At 43.5% G+C, this 20,247-nt stretch overlaps 1 protein-coding gene across 4 annotated transcripts in view; it reads left to right on the top strand.

The window, feature by feature from the left end:
* WDR59 (WD repeat domain 59) overlaps positions 1-20,247 on the top strand; it is an 88,937-nt gene that overhangs the window by 22,749 nt on the left and 45,941 nt on the right. For all 4 annotated transcript variants that reach the window (XM_059904818.1, XM_059904816.1, XM_059904819.1 and 1 more), the window contains 6 exons: positions 1,251-1,288; positions 5,088-5,176; positions 8,652-8,768; positions 13,086-13,163; positions 15,343-15,499; positions 19,802-19,881. In XM_059904818.1, the coding sequence (XP_059760801.1) occupies positions 1,251-1,288; positions 5,088-5,176; positions 8,652-8,768; positions 13,086-13,163; positions 15,343-15,499; positions 19,802-19,881 (559 nt within the window). The remainder of the gene's footprint in view (positions 1-1,250; positions 1,289-5,087; positions 5,177-8,651; positions 8,769-13,085; positions 13,164-15,342; positions 15,500-19,801; positions 19,882-20,247) is intronic.

Below are 20,247 nucleotides of genomic sequence, written 5' to 3'. Positions count from 1 at the left end.
GTAAGGATGCGCACAGCTGACTTCACCTGCATCCCATGCAGGTTAGCGCTTCCGAGGTGATAGGTCTAAGGGCAGCGCCAGAGGAGGGAGGAGGAGCAAAAAATCCAGGGGAAGTGGAAGAGAGGGGCTCTTAACAAGCAAACAACCCCCTGGGAGCTCTGGGGCAAGGGTCCCTCATTTACATGAAACAGTTGTTTTCATAATTTAAAGACTGAAAGACACTTGAACTGACTTGTCTTCTCAGGTCTTCTGAACAGTAAGCCAGGGCTGCAGATTTGCCTTGTCTGGCCCTCCTAGCCCTAGGGGGCTGCCCAGTTCTGTCATTTTGACTATTCGTGGTGAACGGTTGAGTCTCCCATTGTATCCAGGAGTAGTTTTAAAAAAAATAAAATTGTGGTAAAAGCCACCAAGCAAAATTTACCATCTTAATCATTTTTAAGTGTGCGGTTCAGTAGTGTTAAGTATACTCACATTGTTGTGCGACAAAGCTCCAGAACTTTTTCATCCTGCAGAACTGAAAATCTATACCCATTAACCAACTCCCCGTGTCCCCCTCCTTTCAGTCCCTGGCAGCCACCACTCTACTTTCTGTCTCTATGAATTTGACGACTCTAGGTACCACGTGTAAGGGGAATCATACAGTGTTTGTCCTTTTGTGACTGACTTACGTCACTTAGTATAATGTCCTCAGGGTGCATCCATGTTGTAGCACGTGACAGTATTGCTTTCCTTTTTAAGGTCTGATAACAATCCATTGTATGTAGAGACAATAGTGTATTTATCCATTCATCAGTCGTGGACACTTGGGTTGCTTCTACCTCTTGGCTGTTGGGAACATCCAGAGTAGTTTTCCACTCCACCTTGGCAGTGCTGTTGGTTCTTGCAGAATTACGCCTCCACGACTGTCCCGTTGTTCCACAGGAGGAATGACACCAGGAAGGGGTTCTTTTGGCTCCCTCCAGCCCCGCATCAGAGTCACCCAGGCCACGCCAGATCGCGTAATTTGTTCTCTGTGGATACAGCTGTATAATTGGAAATTCAGACTTAGCCTCAGCTGAAGAGGCTGAGAAAGTTCACCTCCCTGGAGGGAGACAGGCTTCTCTTTACACTACTTTTCAAGGCCCTCACATTCCCACTGAAGTCCAAGAACCCACTGAAAGGAAAGTGAAGAAATGCGAGCAGCGGGAGAAAGGCACCAGCTGGATGGGGGCAGGTGAACGGGCATTTGATTTCTGACTCTTATGTTTCAGAGATACACGGAAGCCGACCGTTGCGCTGTCTGCTGTAGGTGAGTGGACGCCCCCCCCCGCCCCGGCGGCCTGCATTCCCTTTCTTCCACTGCTTCACTCCCACTGACCCCCCCCCCATCCCCCATGCCCCGGGCTCTGTCCACGGTCGCGTGGACCTGTAAGGTCCGCATCACAAGGGCCCTGCTCCCGCTCCTCTCAGAAGTTAGAGTCAGGACTGTAGAATGTGGTCAGGAACTTATTTCAGAATTCAAGGGCAGGAGCCACATTGGTTTGTTTCTAAACTTTTTCTTGTGGAAACTTTCAAAAGTGTATAAAACTAGAAGAGGATGAATTGCCCTGTGTTCGTCATCCAGCTTGAACGTTGTCAACGAACAGACAATCTTCCTTCCGCTTTCACCCACTAGCCCACCCACCCGTACCCCTATCCCCTTTGGGATTATTTTGAAGCAAATCCCAGGTGTCATATCATTTCATCAACAAATATTTCAGTAAGTATTTTTAATAAGAGAAAAATCCTTTTAAAAAAAAATAACCACAATACTATTAGCATACCTAAAAATATTAACAGTAGTTTAATGTCGTCAAATATTTAAGCAGTATTCAGATTTCCCCAGTAGTCTCAGTAGTTGTTTGCTTTTTTGTTCTCTTTCTACAAATTATTTGAATCAGAATCCAAATAAAGCCCGTATTTATAAGTGGTTGATATATTTCTCATCTCTTTCAGTTGGTAGGTTTCTCCTCCCTCCCCTTTTTTGGTTTGTTTGTTTTTCCTTCCCTGCAGTTTCTTTACTGAAGAAACTGCGGTTTCCTCACAGTCTAGATTATACTGATTGTGTCCCAGTGGTATCATTTAATATGGGCATACTGAAACTTTGAAATTACTTTCTGAGCTACCTGTTTTCATCATTCTGTTGGAATTGACTATTTTTGCAATTCTGCATTGGGGCTGTTACGGAGTATTCTCACCACTTCCTGAGAGGTGAACTTGGGCATAGAACCGGTATACCTTGCCCACCATGATGAAGCCCAATCATCAGTATTCTATTCTGGCATCCTTGGTCAAAACAGATCATATTATCTGTCTCTTAAATCCTGCTTTTTTGTATCTTCTTGTGTCATTTGAATTCACATTTGGTGTTTGCTCCAAAATGATCACATGATTCTTCTTTTTATCCCCCTGTACCCCGACACGTCATCATTTGAAGGCATTAAACATCACGACTGTATTAAGCAGTTGGTTGGTTTGTTCTGTGAGGTTAGGGACCACGTCTGCCTTGTTCAGGGCTGCAGACCAGGATCAGCCTAAGCGCCTGTCCTGTGGAGATGCTCTGGGAGTGTTTGTTCCATGGATGTGGAACTCAGGCACCTGTGTCTCTTGTGCTGAGTGCTTAACAGTTGTGCTGGTGCCTCCCTCACAACCTGTGCACACACACACTTGTAGGCACTTGTGATCTGAGGCATTAGAATGGCCCACAGACGTGGTTGCGGAGGACCCTGAGCTGAAAGAAAGTACTAATGGTCTGTGAATGCCTCAGTCATCCATCCCTGACTTTGTTATTTCTACTTGCAGGTTTCTAAGTTAGATGGCTTATAGAGGACCTCTAAAAAGAAAGATTCTTCTAATTGCTTTCTTTTGGGAGTCTTTCTGAAAAAACAGAGGTAGGGGACTTCTTTCTTTTTTGCACCTCAGTGAGGTCTCAGTGGTGGCAGAGCTCTCCTTCCCTGAGAGGTGCAGCCCAGACGCTGCGGCTCCCCAGAGCCAGTGGTCCTCCTCTCTCTGTGAGCACATTGTTTATACCTCGGGGTAAGGAGTCAGTAAGAGCATGTCCGCGTGTGCTCCAGAGCGTTCTCTGTTTCTGAGAACTCTTACGGTCTGGGAGGTCTCCATGTGACCCTGGTGTCACGATCCTAGTAAAGCACGTTGAATTAGGGGGTTCCCAGAATCCTTTGGGAGGCTTCATGTTCTGATGGACCACCTACTGGGAAAGGCATATTTTCTTGGAACTCGTTTTTCTTTTCTTTTTCCTTTTCTTCCAGTTTTATTGAGGTATAATTGACACACAGCACTGTACAAGTTTGTGTACAGCATAAGGATTTGACTTACGTACATGGTGAGATGATGACCACAGTAAATTGAGTGAACATCCATCATCTCATTTAGACACAACATTAAAGACAGAAAAATTTTTTTCCTGTGTTGTTGAATTCTTTGGTAACTGTCACGTGGAGATGGAGCAGTTTTTTTTTTTTTTTAATGAATTTATTTATTTATTTATTTATTTTTGGCTGCGTTGGGTCTTTGTTGCTGCGCGCAGGCTTTCTCTAGTTGTGGTGAGTGGGGGCTACTCTTCGTTGCGGTGTGCAGGCTTCTCATTGCGGTGGCTTTTCTTTGTTTCGGAGCACGGGCTCCAGGCGTGCGGGCTTCAGTAGTCGTAGCTCGCGGGCTCTAGAGTGCAGGCTCAGTAGTTGTGGCACACGGGCCCCGTTGCTTCATGGCACGTGGGATCTTCCCGGACTGGGCCTTGAACCCGTGTCCCCTGCATTGGCAGGCGGATTCTTAACCACTGCACCACCAGGGAAGTCCCTGGAGCAGTCTTTTCTTACACACTTTCTCCTCTAGCTGATACCATTTCTTGCAAAGAAACTGGGTCTCCTAAGTAATACACTGCCGTCCTCCAACTTCAGGGGTCTCCATCATTCGTTCTTAGGTGACTTAAGGTGCCCTGTGTCTCAAGGAAAAAATAACACAACAAACAAACAAATAAGTAAACAAATACCCTCACCAAAACCAAGCAAGGATAAAGTCTGGGCCTTACTCTATTTCCTGTTAGGTTCTAAGTCCTTGCTTTCTTTCTCATACTCTCCGGATTCTTGGGTCAGGTTGCTCTCCAAAGTCCTGGATCCACTGCGGTGTCCCCAAGTAATAAACACCCACCCAAAGGGAGAGGGTGTCAAAGCAGAAATGTCATGTGTTGTCTGAGCAGAGAACAAGAAGAGGTGGAAGGAGAGTCATCATGTGATTCTGGTTTAACATCATCAACGTGATTATTTTAAGAGTCAGCTGGAAGTGCTGCTATGTCCCAATTTTCCACCTGTCTCAGCCCCTTCTGGCATCTTCCAGTATGCCTCCTCTCTTAAGTAGCTCTTTGGTCGCCATTGTTGTTACCTCTGTGTTCTGGCAGAGGACTGAGTCCACACGGTGCCAGGATTGCTCCCTTTCCCTGTCTCCACGCAGGGCCACGTCTAACCGGGCGCTGATGGGGAGATGAGAGTGGGGCTGGGGTGCACATAACTTCCTGAGGGCAGAATTGGGCCACACTGGGGCTCATTCTTCAGCTCAGCCTCAGCTGGAGGCTGTGTTTTTCCAAGACTGTCCCTCCCCCAGAAACGAAACCAAAAAAACCAGTGTGGGAAGGAGCAGGCTTTGAGCTGAGGCTCTTCTGATTGGGAGCGCAAGCTTGGTGTCGGAGAGGCTGAAGGGCCAGGTTGTGTGATGTGTCAGTTACCAGCCCGCAGAGCCGGGCTGAACCGCTGCTCTGTAAGAAACTGTATTTCCCTGCTGATTCTGCTCGGAGGTAACCTGAAGTTTTTTTTTTTTTTTCTCCTTAGTGAGATTATTTCCTCAATTAGGTGACTCTGATCCTGTTCCCATGTGTTAATTCATTTATTCTTTGGCTTCATTTTCTCCTTAATGGTGGAGCTGATGCAGTCATAGAAGCTTGAAGAGTTCTGTTCTTACTCATCCGGAACTCATTATCCAGCTCCCCTGGATAAGCTCCTCTCTGGTACTGAAGGCGTTGAGGGCAACAGCTTTCCTCCCCTGATTTTTCTTTGCAGCGGGTGCCTCACAGGTCAAATGGAATAAAAAAAACGCTAATTGCCTTGCCACCAGTCATGACGGGGATGTACGGATATGGGACAAGCGGGTAAGTAATCTTCTTTTTCCCCTCTGAGAGGATATGAAGAGGATGTTGTGAATAGCAGGACTTGTCTTGAGAGACCGGGGTACCCTGTGCAGCATAGTTAATTGCCATGTTACGATCCTGGTACCAGATGACATTTGCTTCCCGATCAAACTGGTGTTGATGGAAGATAGGGGAGTGAGACATTATGGTCAGTGGTTAAGAAAATGAACTTGGGGACTTCCCTGGCGGTCCAGCAGTCAGGACTCTGAGCTTGCACTACAGGGGACACAGGTTTAAACCCCGGTCAGGGAACTAAGATCCCGCAAGCTGCGTGCCGCGGCCAAAAAAAAAAGAAAATGAACTTGGCCTGACCTAAGCTAGCATCCCGTTTTGCTGCTTCCTGATTATGACATCAGGTGAGCCACAAACTCTTCCAAGCCTCAGTTTCCTTTTCTTCAGAATAAAGATGATAATAGTGAGTGTGTCACTGAGGGGGTCAAGCCTGGGGGACCAGACACTATTCTAGAATGGTCAGCAGGCTTCTTATTCCTGCCCCAGATTGCAAAGTGAAAACTGATTGTTCTAGGACATATACCATCTAGAATTAAGTCACTGAGGCAGGATACTCGGTATGCTCAGACCTTCCCTTGGAAGTCTAGCTGTGCCGTCAGCCTCAAATGAGCCTGCAGAGCGTACGTTCTCCCTGCATTAGCCCATGGACCTGAGAGGCATGAAAGAGTTGCAGGGTTCTGGGCTGCTACTGTAATGGCAAGTCTGGAAGTTTGATATGTTGGCATCAGTGAGAACAGTGGTGCAGGGAAAGGGCCTCTTCCATAACTAACTGCCGGACGACTGGGTAAGAATGCAGAGAGTAGTCGACTTCTGTAGATCTGGGGTGTAAATTCTGCTTCCTGCTCTGTGAAACCTGCCTTTGTGGGGAGGACCTACTGTTAGTTTTCCTGGAACTTGTTCAGGAACTGTCCCACCTGGGATGCTGCCTGTAAAGTCTCAGCCTTGCTTCCGGCTGCCCTGCTCCCTTCCCCTTCCAGCAGGGAATAAAGTCATACAGTTGGAGAGGAGAGGGAAGTGAAGCAGAGATTGGGAGGCTGCTGGATTGGGTGCCAAGACCTGCTGGGAAAGGGGTGTGCCGGCTGAAGCCCTCACTTTAGGTGGCTCTTAGGTGACAAGGTGATTTTATAAGGAAAGGATGGATGGTGCATCTTCTATATGTTAGTTTTATCTCTGTCCCTTTAGTCCAGTCTGGTAATAGTCATTCTTCATCCCTCTTTATTTCTTCAATTGGCAATTGGTTTTATTCATATTTGTCACTGGTATAGCATTTAAATATAGTAAATGGTTTAACTAAAATGTTTGGTTAATTTGTAGTGCTTGTGTATTTGCTTTAGACTGTTTTCAGAGCCATAGGCAAAATAAACAGTTGGGTATTTAGCCATGAACTCGGTCAGGACCTGTTTTCCAAAACAGTAGCTGTGTTCCTTATCTTGTAGAAACATACTGCTGAACTGTTTCTTTCTAGCCTTCTGATTGGTCTACTCATAACGCTGACTTCCCTTAGCGAGCCTTTTATCTATTTTGTTTAAAGAGCTTTAACTTTTTCTTGGCTATTAATACTTAGGACTTTTGTTCATATGGATTGTAAAACTTGTTGGTTGTAATTTCACTTCTCTGGCACTTTCTAGTATCAAAGCAGGACTATTGGCAGCAAGCATCACAGGCTTAAAAAAGTGCAGTATCAGTGGTAATGTTGGATTTTCACTCAAATTCGTCAATGACTAGTAATACTAATATTTCTAAGTGTTTATTATGCACAGGCATTGTTCTAAGAACTTTATGTGTGTTGATTCATTTCTCTTTATAACTAACCTTTAAAGTAGGTAATATTATTACCCCATTCTACAGCTGAGTAAACTGAGGCACAGTTTGTTGCCAGGATTTAAATTCAGGGAGGCTGGTTCTGGAGATTGCACTCTTAACCTCATAGACCAGTGCTGATTACAGAAAGTAATATATGCTCTTTGTTGAAAATATAAAAGAGAAAATAAAAATCATTCATAGTCCTGCCCCAGAGACAAATGCTAATATTTTGGTGTTTTCTTTTTTTTTAAACATGGTTTATCATATCATATGCATAGTTATGCATACTTTTTTCATTTAACATTACAACAAATGCATATCCCCTGTGTTATAAGTTCTTTCTAAGTATAACTTTTAGTGGTTACATCATATTGTATCAGATAGCTGTACAATAATTGATTCTAACATTTAATTATTCCCCACTTATTATTCATGTTGTTTCTGGTTTTCTAGGTGTTCCAAATAACACCAAGATGAACATCTTTGGTACCTAAAGCTTTTTGTGAATTTAGGATATTCTCTTAAGAAAGGAAGAATTTTAAGTCTGTTGATAAAAATTGTCCAGTTTTTTTCCGGAACAGGTTATACTATTTTATATGTACACCAGCAGTGACAAATGCAGCCTCACTGCATTGAATATTATTTACAAGTATCTTCTAACTTCATTCCTTAAAACAATCTTTTAATGTTTTAATGTATGAATATATTTTTGAGGTTTCCTTCTGAATTTGTTTTATATATGCTTATTAATCATGTATTGTTTTCTTTTGTGATGTGTGTTCATTCTCTTTTTGAGGTCTTAGGGCTTGATCATTTTAAGCTTGGTGGTTTTCCGATATAGAGAACAAACTAGTGGTTACCAGTGGGAGAGGGAAAGGGGGAGGGGCACTATAGGGGTAGGGGATTATGTGGGACAAACTATTATGTACAAAATAAGCAACAATGTTGTGTTATATTGTACAACACGGGAAGTAAAGCCAATATTTTATAATAACTATAAATGGAGTATAACCTTTAAAAATTGTGAATCACTATATTGTACACCTGTAACATATAATATTGTACATCAGCTATACTTCAATTAGAAAAAAAAAGATTAGTAGTTTTACCCCCAGGATTGAGGTTGGGTCTGTTTAGATGTCACAGCCCCTCTTTGTGGGTGATTGTGAGGAAGGGGAGCAGGAATTGCAGACCACGGTACCAAAGGAGAAAAGCATCCACCAGCTTGTGTCCTTCATTAAGGCCGTACCTGGAGCCGGAGCGGAAGTAGATTAGGCTCACAGGCCCGTATTCAGAGCACGCGTGAAGGAGAGCTGGAGAAGTCTTCTGTCGTTTGTTTTAAACAAAACAAAGCGGAGTTTCTTAAGAATAGAGGCGGTCTCTGCGAGTTTTTTTGTTGTTGTTTTGGCTGCGCTGTGCGGCATGCAGGATCTTAGTGTCCCGACCAGGGGTCAAACCTGTGCCCCCCTCCAGTGGACGCGCGGAGCCCTAACCACTGGACCGCCAGGGAATTTCTCTGGGAGTACTTTTGTATTCCCACTCGGCACCCAGCAGACTGTTATATGGTGGACACTCTGAGTTCCTTCTGAAGTGACAGCTCTCGTTGCTGATCCTGTTGCAGAAACCCAGCACAGCAGTGGAGTATCTCGCAGCCCACCTCTCCAAGATCCACGGCCTGGACTGGCACCCAGACAGCGAGCACGTTCTTGCTACCTCCAGTCAAGACAACTCTGTCAAGGTGAGCGGCGCCCCCAGGGCAGTTGGGGGAGCGTGCTTGGGAGGCATCAGGGGTGTGTGAGCACTTCCTTCAGAAGGAAATTTGCAGTAGGTTAGCATGGCACGTGTTTCAGGGGTGCATGTGCTTTTTGGGGAGCTGGGCAAGTACACCTGGTTATGTGGTCCAGCGGGAGTGATGTACTAGCACGTATCTGATATGGCTCCTGGCATTTGTTCAGAGGCTTTTCTTCTTTCCCTTTGTGAAAGGAAGTCAGAGACAAAAACATCTAGAAAGGAAAAGAAGTTTACTTGCCAAGAAGTTGTCAGGAAGTCCCATTTCAGGACTGGCTCATCAAAATAAAAACACAACAGATAAACAAGTAAAGGAGAAAAGCCCACATGGTCATTAAAGTTACCAAGTTTATCATTAGTCTGGGGTGGAAAAAGAGCAATTTTCTCACGTGATTATCACATCTGCAAAAGTTAGGACGTCTTCGATCATCAGCATTTCACAAGTAGAGATGGAGTTGTTCTATTAGAGATTCTCTAACTTACAGGAAATGCTCAAGGATTTATGTATGTCGGTGACCCTATTATTTTTGGTTTCTCTCAGTGTTTCTTGTTTGTTTATCCTCTCTGACTGTGGGATGTGATATGCACCCTTGTTCAAAAGGATGCAGGGCACAGAGTTAGCCGTGCCCCACAGTTCCTGCATATGGTCAGGTCTCTGCCTGGAAGCACAGAGATTTGACCACAGAAATTTGCTTAGCAACTTTAGGATTCAGCTTCAGCAATTTAATGCTTTGTTTTATTTACACAGGCATGTACGTCTTTTTGGTATGGTTAGCAAAGCTAGAATCGTACACTCAGGCTTAAAATCTAACTTCTGTCTGGAGGTTTGTAAATCCCCTGGGGTTGTAATTTATTCTTATGTGCCAACAGTGGTTTTTCTGTTTGTTTGTTTGTTTTGGATTTAAGTGTTTGTCCCCATATCCCATCAGCTTGTTTCCCAACTTCAGGAACCAGAAATCATCCGATTCACCTCCTTCTCTTTCTTTGAGGTCCCCAAGTTTGTCAATATTCACTGACAACTTTACTACCCTTGAGGCTGGGATTCCATAGGTAGTAAAGCAGATTACAGGCCAGTTTCCACATGTGAAACACAGTCCTTATTCCTTACTAGTGGGCTTAGCTTATGAATTAAATGAGATTTTTGCCATGGTATTTGATTTATTCCACTATATCCTGGTAGGAAGACAGTTTTTATTGAACATATACAAATAACATAATTGTAAAAAGTGACGCAATTTAGAGGCGCTTATAATAGTCAACCATTGTTTTTAGTAATTGGTTGATAAGGCTCAATGCATGCCATTTTTTCCTACATAATCATTTTCTTTAGTTTATCTGACAATTTATTAGCTTATAATTTATAACAATAATTTTTATTCTATTTGTCTTTTGTGGATTCTAAGGGGTCTGCTGGAACAAGATACCATTGAATGAGTTTCACTTCACTTTGTAGATTGTAAACTGTAAAACTGTTGAATTGAGGGTTAGAGCTAGATCAAGAAGAAAGAAAAGGATTTTTCTTCTATGGCCATTAAAAATAGAACATGAACCATAATGAAATTAGTTCATGTCAGTTTGGATAACCGATTGTTTTTTTCCTTATCTTGGGGTAAGCAGGCTATTTTACAAAATTGCCGTCTTCCAGACTGAGTCCTGGAAATCCAGACCCCGTCCCTTTGTCCATTCTGACATGTTCATAGTATTAGGTGAGCCATATTGAGAAACCTGTACCCAGAGGCTGTTCCCTGTGATGTCAACAGTCAGGAACCTGGTTCTTGACCGAGGCTCTTGTGACATTTCTTCAGAAAAATTTCTTTTTGATCCCTAGCTTGGCGCAGAGGCCTTTGGCAACGGTGAGAGGAAAGCAGAAGTTACCTACGGATAGGAGGCAGCACGGCTCCGGTTAACTTATTGTAATAACCAACTTTATCACATTGAAATAGACCGGAGTCCTCTGTTCAACTATAACGTAATCATTTCATAAGACCCCATCACTGATGGCCTTGAGAATAAGAGCTTTTTATGAACAGTAAGGACTTTTTCCAGTGTCCTCTATTTATCCCATAAATTATCTGACATAACTGTCACCAATTGATGAGCATATTTAAATCCAGAAACAAAATCCTTTTTTTAGAGGATTAATTTTATTAGTAGTTATCATGCTGGTCTTTGTAAATGAATGTGAATATACTTTTGTCCAACCTGAAAAGTAAACTATTGCTGAAGTGCATTCAGAGTAATAATATTTTACTTGTATATAATCAACCCAGGGAGGTTGAACTTCTCTTTTATTTGCTAGTTTTTCACACAGGGTGGACCTGGTAACAGGAAAGCATTCACAAAGTGTTGGGCTAATTGAAAATAAGGAGAATGCCAAGCATACCTAATTATTTCTAGTTTTCCTTCTTTTATAAGTTGAGGGAGCAAGTCATAGTTTACCCCGTGGCCGTCTGGGAAACCCAAAAGCAGTTTAGATGGAAATGACATCTTAACAATTTTATTATGTTGAATATGGGACTTGAATTCGGCAAAAAAGAGTTGTCAGAAGAAACAAGAATTGCCTCATGCTATACCTATATAGTTCCACCCTCCCCAGCCCCTAACTTCTGGCAACCACTGATCTGTTCTCCATCACCATAGTTTTGTCTTTATGAGAATGTCATTTAAATGGAATCATGCAGAACGTAACTTTTTGAGGTTGGCTTCTTTCATTCAGCATAATGCCTTTAAGATTCCCCCAAGTCGTTTTAAGAATCAGTAGTTCATATACTTTTTATTGCTGAGTAGTAACCCGCTATATGGATATACTACAATTTATTATCTCTTGACCTGTGGAAGGACATTTGGGCTGTTTCCAGTTTTTGGTAATTGTGAATAGAGCTGCTGTAAACATTCGTGTATTGATTTTTTTCTGTGTACAGAACTTTTCAGTTTTCTAGGACCAACATATAAGAATGGGATTGCTGGGTCACATGGTGGGTGTGTGTTTAACTTTTTAAGAAACTGCCAAACTGTTCTCGAGTGGCTCCTCTCACCTTTTTTTTTTTTTTTTTTGTCCGTGCTGCGTGGCGTGGCATGCGGGATCTTAGTTCCCCAACCAGGAATTGAACCCGTGCCCCCTTCAGTGGACCGCCAGGGGAGTCCCCTCCTGTCACCTGTTTTTGACAATAGTTCCTTAACACCTGATAGTTCAGTTTCAGTCTTGGCCCTCCTACCTTTGGTGCTCTGCCATTTCCTGCTTTCATGGCAAATGCTTGAGCTCTAAGTGTGTTTGTTTTTCTGTTAAAAGCATAGACATCTCTAAGGCTCAGTTTTTGTCTGGCTCACCTGTGTGTTCCCTGCACCTTCCGTGTTGGAGTGGGTGGAAGAGTGGACGTGAGTGGTTGGGCCCCAAATAGTCGCACAGTCACCTTTTTGCTGCGTGACCTTGACAAGTTACATCGTTTAGTAATTTAGCTTCCACCTTTGAAAAAGAGATTCATAACACCCACTGTATGATTGTTGTAAGGATTAGATGGGATGAAACTCTTAAAGCTCTAAACATCTGTCTGAAATGCAGTCAGCGGTCAGTACATTTTTAACTACTAGCAATAGCGGTAAGTTAATTTAGTAGTTAAATTACTCTATGTGGTGTGAAGTGATACAGGATGAAAAGTTGTCACTTCTACCTTTCAACTCTGAAGGTGGTTTAATAGGCAGGCTGGCAGTGATCTGCCTCAAGGAGTGATCCTCATGTGTTCACAGAAGTCTTTGTTTCTCCTATAATGTTTCTAAGTGTGAAAGGGGCGTTTCCTGTGTGTCTGTCACAGGAGCATGGCCATGGGGGCTGACTCCAATGCACTTAGAGGACAGAAAGCATGGAGTTTGAAGGCTATGCTTATTTCTTTTCTGTTTTGTTTTTTTTTTTAATATTTATTTATTTATTTGGCTGCATTGGGTCTTAGTTGTGGCACGCGGCATCTTTGTTGAGGCATGGGGGATCTTTCGTTGCGGTGCACGGGCTTCTGTCTAGTTGTGGCACGTGGGCTCAATAGTTGTGGTGCGCGGGCTCTCTAGTTGTGGCACACAGGCTTAGTTGCCCCACGGCACGTGGGATCTTAGTTCCCTGACCAGGGATCGAACCCACATCCACTGCATTGGAAGGAGGATTCTTAACCACTGGACCATCAGGGAAGTCCCGGCTATGCTTATTTTGATAGTTGAGTTTTTTGTTTTTTTTTTTTTAATGGCATTTATTTCACAAATTATCCTGCTTTCTTTCTTCCAGTTCTGGGATTACCGCCAGCCTCGGAAATACCTCAATATTCTCCCTTGCCAGGTGCCTGTCTGGAAGGCCAGATACACTGTGAGTGAGATGCCCTACCTCTTGCTCGGAAACATTATCTAGGTGTTTTGGACAGAAGGGGCCAGGGACATTTCCTCTTATTTATTTGTGAGGCAATTTTCTCCTTCTGTCTTGGTTTAGAAGTGGGACAAAGGTGGTAATGACGGCATAAAAGCTGTTATCTATTTAAAAATTTGCCCTTGGGTCATTGGGTGAGACTCTATACTAGAAGTGCTAGACTAGCTGGGCTGGGGAGCTGGGCAGTGTGAAGGTGGTCAGTAAGGGAGGGGAAGAGGGTAAGCTGGAGGGTTGAGAGGCTGGAGGTCAGTGGATCGTGGTGGAAAGAACTCTGGCTTTAGATTCAGAAGACCTTGGTTTAGGGCTTGGCAATGCCATTTAATTTTTTTCCCCAGCTTTACTGAGCTATAATTGACATATAACATGGCATAAGTTCAAGGTATACAACATGCTGATATGTTACACTTACATATTGCCAAACAGTTACCACTGTAGCATTTGTTAACACTTCCATCGTCACATAATTACCATCTCTTTTCTGCAATGAGAACATTTAAGATCTACTCTCTTTTAACACTCAAGTATATCATATGGTGCTATTAACCATAATCACATGCTGTACATTAGATCTCCAGAGCTTATTCATCTTATAACCAGAAGTTTGTACCCTCTGACCAGCATCTCCCTGTTTCTCCCACCCCCAACCCCTGGTAACCACCGTTCTACTCTCTGTTTCTAAGAGTTCAGCTTTTTAGATTCCACGTATAAATGATATCATACAGTATTTGTCTTTGCTGACTTATTTCACGTACCATAACGCCCTCAAGGTCCATCCATATTGTGACAAATGGCAGGGTTTCCTTGTTTCTTGTCGCTGAATAATATTCCATTGTATATGTACCACATCTTCTTTATTCGTTCACCCATTAACGGACATGTAGGTTGTTTCTATATCTTGGCTATTGTGAATAATGCTGTAATGAGCCATTTAATATTTGTGTGGCCTTGGACAAGCCACATGTGTTTTTTGAGTAATAGTTTCCTCCTGTGTCAAACATGAATAATAGTGTTTAATATGCCTTGCTCTTTTTTTAAAATTGTGATAAAATTCCCTATTTTTAAGTGTCCAATTCGGTGGCATTTAGTACCTGTACAATATGTTTTCCCTTTGGAAAAAAAAATATGTATGAAAATGCTGTATAAACCACAAAATGCTACAAGTATAGTGGATAGGCTGTTATCGACCCTCCAACTTTGTTGCCAGATTGATAATTGATCAGAGATAATATATTTCCTTCAGTGTCAACTTGAAAGAGAGCACAGGGATGAATGAAGGTATCTTTATGCATTAGGCTGCCACCTGCTGCATCATGGAGTGAGGAAGAGAATTGGGGTATCACTTGGCCTTCGCATCTGGGAGCACTTGGGAGGAAGTCAGGCATTGCTCTTGTGAATTGAAATACTTCTCTGGATTAATATGTTTGCTTTAAAAAATAAACAGGAAAGCTCAGGAGTGCTGCCAAGAGGGCAGGAGAAAATAAGTGTGCTCTTAGGTGGCTTTGGCTTAATTCCTTAAAGAACAGAGTCTGCCTATCAACCAAATGAGCCCCTTAGCTACTTCGCAGATTGGGTGTTTATAAGTGGAAAGTGTCAGTCCTGAAATTGGAAGGTTTTCCTTTGCAAAGCTGTGGTCTTGGGGGCAGTGGGAAGGTGCTGCTTCGCGTGGATGGTGTGCTTCTGGTGCATTTCCACATGGCAGGGTTTGTTTGCTGTCTGGGGTTACCCTCAGTGTGCCTTGCACGCTCATTCTGGGAATGCACTCGATAACTCTCAGAGGGAACTCGTGGAGAGGAGCCGGGGTGTGAAACGGTGTGTTCCCGTGTGCAACCCCTAGAGCCATTTGCTTATTTTACATTAAAAAAACGTTCTTCTCCAAGTATTTGGCTTAGCTTTATTTTTTACTTGCTGTGGTCCCTTCCATCAGCAAAGAAAAAAAAAAAGGAAAGCAAATGAAAAGTAGATGTGATGGTCAACTGACGGTATTTGGAAAAATGTTCCCCAGATGGGTTGGGGCCTCCCATCATCCAGTTTATTTTAATTAGGCGAGAATTCCAACGTGGGTAACTCAAGACTCAGCGGATTCTCCCTGGAGCAATGCCTGCTTTTCCCTCTTTTGCCACAGCCTTTCAGCAATGGATTGGTGACCGTGATGGTTCCCCAGCTGCGAAGGGAGAACAGCCTGCTCTTGTGGAATGTCTTTGACTTGAACACGCCGGTCCATACCTTCGTAGGCCATGATGATGTGGTGCTGGAATTCCAGTGGAGGAAACAAAAGGAAGGTGGGTGGGAGGGAGACCGCCAACTGATTTCCTCCTGAGCCCTGCTCACCAGCAGCTCCCGTCCGGGTGGGCCACGTGATCGGAGGGGAGGATCCAGGAACAGGGCTGGCTTAGGAGTGGGAGTCAGGGAACCTCCCCCTTTAATCGTAGGTGGGTGATAGGGTGTGTGGCTGTGCTTCTTCCCCCCAAGTCCATCCCCTTGTGTTCTGTGCAGTCTCTCTCCTGTGTGGAAGGGATCTGGAGAGGTTGGTAGCCTTGCTGTTGGATCACTTCTAGAGCTGAAAAACTCTGGGGTCATCACACGCTCAGAAATCCCTGGCACTTGCTCCTCCCCCCCCTGTTTTTGTTTGTTTGTTTGTTTTGTTTTGGCTGCAACGTGTGGCTTGTGGTATTTTAGTTCCCCCATCAGGGATCAAACCCGGGCCCTTGGCAGTGAGAGCGTGGAGTCCTAACCACTGGACTGCCAAGGAATTCTCCCTCCCCCGTCTATTGATGAGGGAGATGCAAGGTCATCGTCAGTACCACCTACCACGTATTCCCAGTTCTCTTCACAAACACACAGTGGTATTTCACCTCCCAACCCCTTGAAGATAGGTTTGGCCACGTGACCTGCTTGGATCTTGAAACATGAACGAAAGTGATGCAGTCTCTTTTGGGTTGAAGTGGTAACAGCCAGTGTGCAATTATTTACTCTCCCTGCTAATGCCGAGGTACCTGGAGAAACTCCATGTGGCGCTGCTCCCACTAGGGTGGGGGTGAGGTGAAGATATAGAGACAGCAGGAGAGCCTTGCATTAAGCCACTGAGATTTGGGGCTGTTTGTTATTGCAGCTTAATCTAGCTAGCCCTCATTCATGCATCATAAGTATAATGGGGGTCAGGAAGCCCTCGGCCTCAGTTTCTCCACCAACTCACCATGCAAACTTAGTTGCAACCTCCCTTGTCTTGAGATCTTATTGCCACACTCTAAATGTTTTCCAGACCAGAAGTATATTTCATGGTCTTTCCATATCACAAAAGGAAAACCGGGCAGTGGAATGGTGTGACTTGTCCAGAGTCCGGGAGAGGTCACTGGTGTACCTGGGATTAGAGCAGTCATCTTATCCCAGCTTGTTTGTGACCTTCACAAGCCTCTTCTAGGATTGTTTTTTTGTTTTTGTTTTTGTTTTAATTTTTATTTATTTAAAAATATTTATTCATTTATTTGGCTGCATTGGGTCTTAGTTTCGGCACATGGGATGTTTGTTGAGGCATGCAGGATCTTTCACTGTGGCGCATGGGGTCTTCATGGCAGCGCACGGTCTTCTCTCTAGCTGTGGTTCAGGGGCTCTAGAGCGCACGGGCTTAGTTGCCCCGCGGCATGTGGGATCTTAGTTCCCCGACCAGGGATTGAACCCACGTCCCCTGCATTGAAAGGCGAATTCTTTACCACTGGACCACCACGGAAGTCCCTAGGATTGTTTTTGATAGGAATCTTTTGATCATGCTCTTAATTTTCCCATCTTCATTTCCATAATCTCACTTGCTTCTAGAAACACGAGGCTGCTTGGTCTCTATCCCATCAATTTCCATGCTTGACTTCATCTTTCAACTCTGTCCTGCATTTTGCCATTGAAAAGAGATGATAGAGTTTCCCCATGGTCTGGCAGCGAGAGGTTGGCCTGTAGTTTTGGACTGAAATAAAAAGTTTTTAGCAACCCGTTTTCAGTTGTCTGTGTCATCTGTAAGCTGGCAGGGTGAATTGTATAAATTGGGGCTGTCTAGCCAGTAGTGAAATTTTGAGTACAAGTTATAGGTGTTTTTTTAAAATTCCTTTTTATGGTGAGATATATCATCTACAAAATTGCATAAAACATGTAGAGTTTATAACATGAAAATCTGTGTGACTACCACCAAGGTCAAGAAAGAAAACATTGCTAGAACCCAGAAGCTTCCTGATCACAATCCTTTCCCTTTCCTAGAGGTAAACACTATCCTAACATTTACGGTAGTGATTTCTGTTTTTATTTTTACAGTTTACCACCCATTTCTGCATCCCTAAAAATAATTTAGGTTTGTTTGTTTTTGAACCTTTTATAAATGTAATCATCCTGCATGTATTCCTTTAAATAAAAATTATTTATTTAGTTGCGGCATGCAGACTCTTAGTTGCGGCATGCACGCAGGACCTAGTTCCCCGACTGGGGATCGAACCTGGGCCCCCTGCATTGGGAGCCCAAAGTCTTATCCACTGGACCACCAGGGAAGTCCCCATCCTGCATGTATTCTTATATTTTACTTCTTTCTCAACCTAATGGTGTTCCATTTTCTTTTTACTGCTGTGTCTTCTTAGTCAGTTTTTATTGGACCACCTCAGGCTTTGATGTTGGTTTTTCACTGTGGTGAAGGAGCTCTCAGAGGTAGGAAGAGAATCAGGATGTTGTGGTCCAAGGAAAAGGATGCTTCATGAAGGAATTGGAGGTCATTGGTTTTGGGTTTTGCTGAAGGATCTCCATGCAAAGTAAGAAAGAAGCACTTAATTGTATAAATAGGTATAAATAGGAAGCCATACAATCATTGAGAGACCAGTTCCAAAAGCAGATTGAGGAGGGAAGCCTGATTGTGAGACAGCAGAAACAGAGGCAGCACGAACTGGTTTTGTGAATGAGGTTGCCTTCAGAGGCAAGGAGTAGACTAAATTCTTTGGAGGAGGCTGCTGCCCTCTCTGTTTGAAGGCAAGGAGAAGAGGCAAGAAAGGGAGTAGGTGTGAAAGCAAAGGCCCTTTGAAAATAGGAGAGAATAGGGCCAAAGACCCAAGTAGAGGAGTTGGGTTTAGAAAGGAATTAAGCATAACTTTTCTTCAAAGTCAGGGACATGAAAAGAGTCTGGATGTGGAGTCAGAAAATTGTTGCTGGGACTTCCCTGGTGGTCCAGTGGTTAGGACTCCACGCTTTCACTGCCGAGGGCCCGGGTTCAATCCCTGGTCGGGAAACTAAGATCCTGCAAGCCATGCAATGATGCCAAAAAAAAAAAAGAAAAGAAAATTGTTGTTATGAACTTGGGCTAGATGGTGGTTCTCATGACAGGTAGTAGCTCAGAATAGTTGCTGTCTTGATAGTTGTGCACAGGGATGTATTAAAACATGGAGGAATGAAGGCCTGGTTGAAGGCAGTGACAAAGAGAAGGAACTTTGGCCCTCACTCGCTCTGTTCTCTGTTGCTTCAGTTTCCCCATCCATAATATGAGGGAATTGAATGAAATTATTTCTAGATTCTTTGCTCTCTGAAGATGGCCATAAAGAAGATTCTAGATACTGCAGAATTACCCTGAAATGTTCTGATCTTTCATAAAGCTCTTTCAGAAAGTACCTTGGACCTTTTTATTGATAGGATAATTTCCCTTTGACCAGACCTATCGTGTGAAAATACAATTCAGTCAGTTAAGAACATTAAAGATTGATTATTCCTTTTATAAAGAGATGCATTTCTTTACCAAAAAATTATTTTAAACAGTAAGATGTCACGATACATTTAAAACAATTCATTTTACAAGCAACCTATTCATCCCCAGCTCCTCTGGAGCACATAAAAGGAAGAACATTTGTGGAGGTGAAAGTTCACTGAGACATTAAATCCCGGCATCACTCTTCACTTGCTAATTTGTGAGCTATTATTTCACTTCCTTTAAGTTTCTGCTCAGGACTTCCCTGGTGGCACAGTGGTTAAGAATCCGCCTGCCAGTGCAGGGGACATGGGTTCGAGTCCTGGTCCGGGAAGATCCCACATGCCGTGGAGCAACTAAGCCCGTGCACCACAACTACTGAGCCCGCGTGCCACAACTACTGAAGCCCACATGCCTGGAGCCCGTGCTCCACAACAAGAGAAGCCACTGTGATTAGAAGACCGTGCGTAGCCACGAAGACCCAACGCAGCCAAAGATAAATAAATAAATTTATAAAAAAAGAAATAAAAATAAGGTTCTGCTCAAAGGTGACTTCCTCAGGGAAGTCCTATCTAAAAATAGTTCCCCTGTCAGTCTCTATCCTCTTATCCCATGTTATTTTTTTCATAACATTGTCACTACTGGACACGTTATTGTATGTTTGTCTATTTCCACCATTGGAATGTGAGATCTGTAAAGACAGAGATTCTTGTATTCATGTTATAGCCCTAGTGCCTAGAACAGTACCTGGCATATAGGAGATGTTCCATAAATATTTGTTAAATGGATGAATGGATGAATGAATCTCACCCCATCGCAACCTGTAAGAAACTTGATGTTGAATCCAGAAAAACCTGCACGATTCTTATCTGATGATTTCCAGGGTCCAAGGACTACCAACTGGTTACGTGGTCACGGGATCAGACCTTGAGAATGTGGCGGGTGGATTCCCAGATGCAGAGGGTATGTATTCAATGATACTGTGGAGGAATGTTAACTGGATACACCAGAAACGTAGGATAGAAGATTTGGTAGTTGAAGAAGTTAGAGGATACGTGATGGACATTTAATACGTACTTGCTGGTTGGCCGAGTGGCTTGTGTATGCTACACTGAGGCTTTGAGGTGTTCAGGAGCCCACTTCAGTATTCAGCACTTGAAGGCTGCAAAGCCTCTGAATGTCTTTTTTTCCTCTTGTCCTGGTCTAAGGTAGTGTGGGTTAGCATACTGAGCAAGTGGCCTGGGGGCTTCATTTCTTTCTCTTATAAATGGGCTAGAAAATCTGCCCTGGCACTAGGCAGTGTTCAGAGTCCTCCACGTTCATCAACAA

The sequence above is a fragment of the Balaenoptera ricei genome, chromosome 19, assembly GCF_028023285.1.
Source record: "Balaenoptera ricei isolate mBalRic1 chromosome 19, mBalRic1.hap2, whole genome shotgun sequence".
Taxonomy (NCBI): Eukaryota; Metazoa; Chordata; class Mammalia; order Artiodactyla; family Balaenopteridae; genus Balaenoptera; species Balaenoptera ricei.
This window is presented reverse-complemented; position numbering and strand designations above follow the sequence as displayed.